At 32.9% G+C, this 7973-nt stretch overlaps 1 protein-coding gene across 1 annotated transcript; it reads right to left on the bottom strand.

The window, feature by feature from the left end:
* Nucleotides 1–320: 320 nt before the first annotated feature.
* Nucleotides 321–7556, bottom strand: LOC134271024 (uncharacterized; the record flags this gene model as incomplete). Its single annotated transcript, XM_062753290.1, has 5 exons — nucleotides 7229–7556; nucleotides 6986–7076; nucleotides 4375–4554; nucleotides 1761–1846; nucleotides 321–411 (listed from the first exon to the last, which is right to left on the bottom strand). Coding segments are annotated over exons 1-5 (757 nt in total), but the record flags the coding sequence as incomplete, so codon positions are not given.
* Between the last annotated feature and the right edge of the window lie 417 nt (nucleotides 7557–7973).

Raw genomic sequence — 7973 nt, 5'->3', positions numbered from 1 at the left:
AAAAATTTCACTATTTCTTAATTATCTCCCCTTGAAAAAAGGCGATGCCCTCCATTTGAGTTTACCTGAATCCTGTTTATCCAAGAATGCTTTGTGGCAAGTTTGGTGGAAATTGGCCCAGTGGTTCTAAAGAAGAAGTCGAAAATGTTAAAAGTTTACCGACAGACAGAAAGCTAAATGGACAGACGGACACTGGGCAAAATGTGATCATAAAAGCTCACTTGAGCTTTCAGCACAGGTGAGCTAAAAACTCTAACTTTGAAATGATTTGAAAAGAAATATGTAATATGTAAGTTATGAAATATTTTCAATAAACCTACACAAGCCCTTTAGTACATTCTCGGTGATCCATCTATTTTCCTCATCATCGTTAACTTCTACAAGGTAAGAATCACAGATCCTGCAGGACCTCTAAAAAAACAATAGATATTTTAAAATTTGTATGCAAATTTCATTGGGAAATGTTTTATTAGAAATAAAGCCATTTAAAATAGCTATCGTTTTTAAATTCAAAGGAATTCATATTTAGCTTTCCAAAACAAAATTTAACAGTTGCTTTCCTTTGGGAAGTCTAAAATTAATTCAATGCTAAATCATGATATTACAATCCAATACTGGATAAAAGAAAATTAAGATATCAAAATTTTTCAGTTTAACGAAAATGGTGAAGATAATGATTATTCGAATATATATATATATATATATATATATATATATATATATATATATATATATATATATATATATATATATATATATATATATATATATATATATATATATATATATATATATATATATATATATATATATATATATATATATATATATATATATATATATATATATGTATGTATATGTATATATTTATGAGAAGGGACCGAGGAGGAGTAATGAAATATGGAGATAACGAACAGTATTCAAGCTCAAAATCTATCAATACTATACAAATCGGGAGCAAAGGAACTACGGACCTCCAAAAGCATCAAATGCAGACCCAGGTGACATAAAGGAAGGATATCGGGCATCCCCGGTCGACCAATCACACCAAAGAAAAACCGAGAAAATCGTAGAAAGTTCCGTAAATAATGACCTAACACTTAGCATGAAAAAAAAAACATAGGCGCTTGGGTCAAGGATACTGTATATTCTGATTTACACCAAATTTTCATATAAATATTTTTTTTTACCTCACACCAAAAGTAGGTGTTGATATTCAATATTGATACAAGTTATTCTGTACGTTTTTATACTTGCACAATTCCCACTGCATTCATCTAGAATTTCAAGCAAAGAAAACAGTATGCTTACTGTGCTTTTATAGTTCCATTATACAGTAAAATAGTCCATCTCTTCTCCACAACTCCTCTCATACCACTGAATGAAATTTGTTGAAACTTTCACAGAATCTTAAAGGCATATTGCCGATGTGCATCTTCTATTTTTCTTTTTGATCCGAAACATATTTTGGGTTTCCCACAACAAAAACATGGACACTGCAATTATTTTCATATGGGAGGCTTAGGGTATCATTTAGTGAGCTCATTGCTCACAGTACCTCTAGTTGTTTTAGTGGAGACAGCGATTTATCTTTTCCCTTTAGGGTTTTGTAAATAATGTACACATGTGTTATCATTTTCAAACAACCTTCCATTTAAAATATAGTTTATTCATTATGAAATATGATTAAACAGTATGCATGTCCTCTTACTTTGCAGTTTCCTGAGATAAAGGCGCAGTAATTTGAACAAAAAGCTTACCATCGCCGCTTCCTGAGTTAAAGGTGAACCAATTCGTCGGTAGCATGTCCCTTTGTCGTTGTTACAAATCCATCCTGTTACACACTCTGCGGAGAAAAGAATATTTTGATGTTTAAAAAACTTTCAAAACTGACAAATAAGTACAAATGTCGGAATATTTTCCAAGCAAACAGTTCTCAGCATTTTTTGTGGATTTACCTAAAGTTTCATGAAAATATTTTAATGCCTTTTCATAAATACAACGAGTTTTGAAACACTTTCTCAGAGGTCCATGCTTGCTCTGTTCATAATTTGTATAGTTTAACGAGGCCCGATCTACTTGATCTGCGCATACGTTTTAACGCAGCGTCGACTCAGACACGTCACAATACCCTTGACTGCCGTCACAATTGAACACAATAACGTCACAATTAAAATGACGTCAAATTGCGCTAAAATGTTTCGCTGATCTTGCTTACCTGGTAGCGCTATAGACAATGCATATCAATTTTTTGGTACAGTTTCATTAATTTTATCCTGTTTTATTTCAATTTGTGAGTTTAAAAGAAAAACAAACATTGCAACTAAAAGTAAACGATTTTAGTCATTCTCTTCGAACATGTTGAAGTGTTTAGACACACTCTTTTTATTTTTCTACATATTACATGATATTAGTAAAAATCGTAATTTTGTCGCCTTTACCCCCCCCCCCCTCCCCTCCTCCCTCTACCCCTATTTTCCACGTAAAACAATGTCGCGTGTTAAGAGAAAAATAAAGCATGGCGAGAAAATTATTTCATAATGTAAGAATATTTTTTTTTAGAAACTAATACAGTATTGCAATCGTTTGTTGGTGTTATGTAAACCCATTGCGACCTATAAAATACGTAGTTGGATAGAATAAATCCAAATTTTGTGTTTTGACATGCCCCCTTTTCACTGCAATAAAGGCTACCTCCAATTTTCTTTTCATTTTTTATAAGAAGAATGAAAATTGCATGATATATGTGAAAAACAAAAAATTTCATCATGTATTTTTTTTTTAATTTGTAAATTTCTTTGTTTATTGAAGAGTTTTATTATGTAATTGTGTATAAAAACACGAAATATGGCCCATATCTTGACAGTGTACCCATTTCACTACAATAAAGGCAAGGTAACAAAATTTCATTCTAATTTTTCTAAACATAAAACATACAAGTATATTTCCAAAAATCAAAATTTTTTATCATTCCGTTTTCGTAATTTTCAACTAGATCGGGGCTCGTTAAATGTACTTAAAGCACATACCGATATCTTACATACAGTGTATTAAGACTATATATAAATCAATAACGACAGAATATTCGCATAGAATACACGCATACATTTTATAGAATACTCTGCCGAAATAGTGCAAGGTTGTCTTTTCCAGAGAAAATGTGATACCCCAACAGAGGGATGGAGCGTGTCATCCCGAGAACGTCTGAGTTGAACGTGATAACCATGACGGAAGAAAACGTCATAACTTTAAAGAATTTATTTTCATGTTTATAAACGTAGTTTTTTATTGATGAAAAATTTCACGGGTACATGTAAACATGATAAATTTCATCTTAAGAAACATTCATTTTAACATAATTTAAGGAGGCTAGGGAATAACAAATTATTTTCTAATAACCATCAGATATAACTTAAATCTTGGGATATGATATCTTCAGCTGTCTACTATCATTTGGCAATGAAAAATTTCATAAAATCTAGTTTTAAAATTTGATCATTTTGTTATATCTTTATATGGAGTTCTTTTTCTAAAGAAGATCTAGAGGTCCCGTGTCGCAGTAGGTGCTGGCACGAAAAAGATCCCTCCCTGCTCAGTGACTCTGAGTGCCGAACATATGACAAAATTTGCAGCTCTCCACCTCAAAGTGTTGGCGTATCCATATGGGAGAAAAATTCTCGAAAGGGACGATAAACAATATACAATAAATCAATCAATCTAAAGGAGATAAAATTAAAAAGTCTAAAAATGGCCTCAACCACCCAGCCCCTTTAACACAATTTTGCAAGTTTAACATTCAATTAAATACAAAATCTATCATAATCATATCTACAATATACTATTGAAACGTATTTATCATACCATTTCCACAAAACAATAAATACACTAGAGGTACTTTGAGCAACGAGCTAGCGCATTAAATGATACCCCCGCCTTCCATATGATTATAATGGCAAAGTCCCTGTTTAGCTCTTGGAGACCCGAAATAAGTGTCAGATCAAAAAGTAAAATATAAGGTGGACAATGGCATTATGTAATAGACAATATTTGAAAGGATGATTAAATTTTATGGAGTGGTATAGGAGGAATTGTGGGTAAGAGATGGGTACCCTTTAATGTTATAGAAAAAAGGGCAGTGTTAATCTTTTGCTCTGGAAAACCCAAAATAAGTGTCAGGATAATAGGAGATGCACAATGACACTATATATAACAAAGATTTTGTTTAATCTTAATTCAGTGGTATGAGAGGAGTTGCGGATAAGAGATAGGTACCCTAAAGCCTAACAGATGGACGGACGGACGGACATTCCTATTACTATATACCCTCCCCATTTTCAAGCCGGGGATTATGTAATAAGTTGTATAAATTATTACCATGACACGTGATATTGACGTCACTCCAGGTTCCATTCCTCAGGCACTCCACGGTCTCGTCCCCAGACGGATTATATCCGTCTACACAGGTTAAGCTGTGCTTGCTCCCCAGATTTAGAGCTTTTTCAGAACTAAAATTCTGAACATTTTGTGGAAGCTGTAAGTCTACTGGATGACAATCTTCATTAAAAAAAAAACCCACAAACTACCTTCATAAGTGTAATACAAACTTCACTTATAGTACTAGGTACAATATTTTTATATAAATAATGTTAATGGTAAATCAATAAAAATGGACTTTAATTTACCAACATATTTAAACTTTGTTAGTACATATTGTTGTAGATTGACATTAATGTGTTAAAAATAAACTTAATACATTTTTAGTACATAATAAAGCCGGATATCTTAATTAAACTAATCACAGAAAAATAAGTAAGAGGTTTGATTAAAAGCTTTGAATATATATTTTACAGTACGGAAGCCCGATGAGGCCAGTTTAAAGAAACAAATATTTTTATTGTGTTTAAATGCAAAAATATTGCGTTTAATAGCAAATTCTTTCGCGTTTATACGCAATCTTTTGCGATTAAACGCAAAGTACTGAGTACTTTGTGTTCAAACGATGAAACGCAATAAAAAAAATTTTTCTCTGAACTGACATGAACGGGCTTCCGTATTACAAATATACGAAGGAAAAATTTTCTTTTCCCACATCTTTCACCTAATTGTTTCACCCAATAGCCCATAGGAAGCCACATTCTAGTGTGTGGTGGGGTTGGTTCCCTTTCTAAGGAAGAAATTCTTCAAAATCATATGTCAGTTTTAAATATTTTTAATATTCCATAGAAACCAAAATGAGTTTGAACTCCCCATTATATATTGGATTCCAAAATCCATACAAAGAAAGATACATTGCGGGTTCCAGTAAATATTCAACCAAGCCTCTTTCGTTACTCCTCACTAGGATATTGACAGTAGTGAAGGAAAAACTTCAAGAGTAGTTAGAGTACTGTGCAACGATATATTCAAGAAGTGCATGGTGTGAATCAGATGTGGATACTCAAAAATTCCAAAGAATTGTTGGATAATTTGAAATCACAAGATTTTACCAAAATCAACAGCTTAAAAACTTACGACTTTTCAACTTTATGCACAACCATTCCCCGCGATAAATTTAAGTCCAGGCTTTTTGATATCATTGACAGCTGCTTTTTCAATAAAAATGAAACTCGTAAATTTACTTACCTGGTCATTTGCAAAATTATTTTGTTGAAACACATTCTGATTGCACACACAAGTACTCTGAAGTTGACATCAAAGAGATGCTTGAGTTTCTGATTGACAACATCTATGTTGTTTTGGGAGACCAGGTATTCCAACAATCAATTGGAATTCCCATGGGTACCAATTGTGCTCCGTTATTAGCACACCATTTTTTTATATTCATATGAAGCAGAATTTGTGCAAAATCTTATGCGTGAAAAGAAGAAAACACTTGCTGTGGCCTTCAACTCAACATTTAGATATATCGACGACGTATTCTCAATTAACATGAGAATGGTAATTTCCATTCTACGTCGATACGATATATCCTGGTGAGCTTGAGATAAAAGATACCATAGAGTCTGACACATCTGTTTCATACTTGGATATTTTACTTGAAAAAGACATAAATGGTAATGTAACAACCAAGCTATATGATAAACGTGATGAATTTTCTATCGTCAACTTCCCTTACTTATGCAGCAATATACCTTCATCACCTGCATACGGAGTATACATATATCTCAGTTGATTCGATACGCAAGAGCATGCTCTACGTATGAACAATTACTAAAACGAGGTAAATTGTTGACAAGCAAGTTGATGAAACAAGAATATCAGCAGTCTCGTTTAAAGTCATCATTTTGTAAGTTCTATGGTCGATACAATGACCTTGTCAGCTAATACAATTTATCATTGAGTCAAATACTGACTGACATTTTTCATACTTATTGTTAGTCCATTATTTATACACTGAATTGACGACGGATTTTTCCGTTATTTTCCGATCATGACAAGGAGCACACGGCGGGTGTGATCGGTCAGCAGGGGATGCTCACTCCCCCATGGCACGTGATCTCACCTCTGATGTTTCGGTGGTCCGTGTTTGCTCTGCTCCTATTTTGTATTGTTTGTGGACTTTGAGATTGAATACTGTTCGTTATCTACATATCCTTCTTCTTAATTACAAACATTTTCAGTTCAGTGGAGGAGGGGAATCCAGGCCAAAATTCCATCTCATTGTAACAAGCTTAAAATAGTTTTTAAAAATATAGTTTTGTGTAGAATAGAAGAAAAGGCCAAACGCTGTTTGAAATTTAATTCTTTTTTTTTTTCTTTAAAGTTAAACTAAGTTCAATTGACGCTTTATGATGCCAGTTGTAATCGTGTTTTTTAATCATTTGAAACTCTTTTTTATTTGCCCCCCTCCCCCCTTATCTACATCTCATTCTCAATCTTGTAAAAGAAAATTAAAACAAAAATTAAAAGCATGACTTAATTATATCATCCAACACATAAAGTATTAAATTTATCATAAAACACCCAGATGTTCACAACTACTTACGTGCTAGCTTGCATTCAGTGGAGACGTAAGAATTTTTGATACACTTTTGGTTAAAAGCGCATCTTATGTTCTTACATGCCTCTGATATTTCCTAAAATATAAATAAGGGGAAAAAAAGAAAAATAAAGAAATTCTTCGGAAAGAAATTTATTTAATCACTAAGTCTTTACTTCTCTTCTGGTAATCTATACACATTAGAATATTAAATCAATTTAAAACAAAAAAACAAATTTAACATATTACCATAGGCCAAGATTCTCGACGGCTAAAGATCCACCCTTCTTCATCTGACAACTTTGCATTGGAGCCTTCGCCGCTCTCGTAGTTCAGTTCACAGAATTTCTCGGCCCGCCTGTAGTTAAATGACAGACATTCGGAGCGGATCAAACATTCCTCGGCGCAGTCCAGGGGACTGACCTGGGCTATAATGGTCAGTAGCCTGCCCAGAAGCCTCTTACCCCATTGTAAATTATCATAGCCAGTTTTCAAGGACCCGTCTGTTAAAACAAGGCTAAAGAAAATCGCATTTAGGAAGAACCTACTATGCAACATCCTTGCATCTTTAAAATGTCAAGAGTTTTACTATTTTTTATTTACGCGTTAAGTTTGATACTAAAGATTTTACGCAAATGAGCAGGTTAGAGGCATATTGATCTATCTCTTTTTATTCATAAATATTTTATTGCTATCTCTTTGATTCTAGATAATCCTTATGTTGTCTACAAAATATTGCCACATTAAGAATTCTACATTTTTTATTAAAGAGATTTCTGTTTGAGGAATCCATTGAGTGGGAATATTACTTAAGAAATATAAAAGATATACATGCATGTACTGAATTTGTGAAGTTGACTTTGGCAATTAATTATTAAATAGTCTACATACAGGCTAACCTTTTATCTTTTCAACTGTAAGGGTAGGTATTTCGATATTAAGGGAAAACAATTCTTGTCATGCATGGCATTTTATAATAGAAAAGTAATCAAAT

The sequence above is a fragment of the Saccostrea cucullata genome, unplaced genomic scaffold, assembly GCF_032062105.1.
Source record: "Saccostrea cucullata isolate Sc308-1 unplaced genomic scaffold, CSIRO_AGI_Scuc_v1 ctg8846, whole genome shotgun sequence".
NCBI classification, from domain to species: Eukaryota; Metazoa; Mollusca; class Bivalvia; order Ostreida; family Ostreidae; genus Saccostrea; species Saccostrea cuccullata.
The sequence above is the reverse complement of the archived record's forward strand: the minus strand, read 5'-3'. Positions and strand labels throughout refer to the sequence as shown.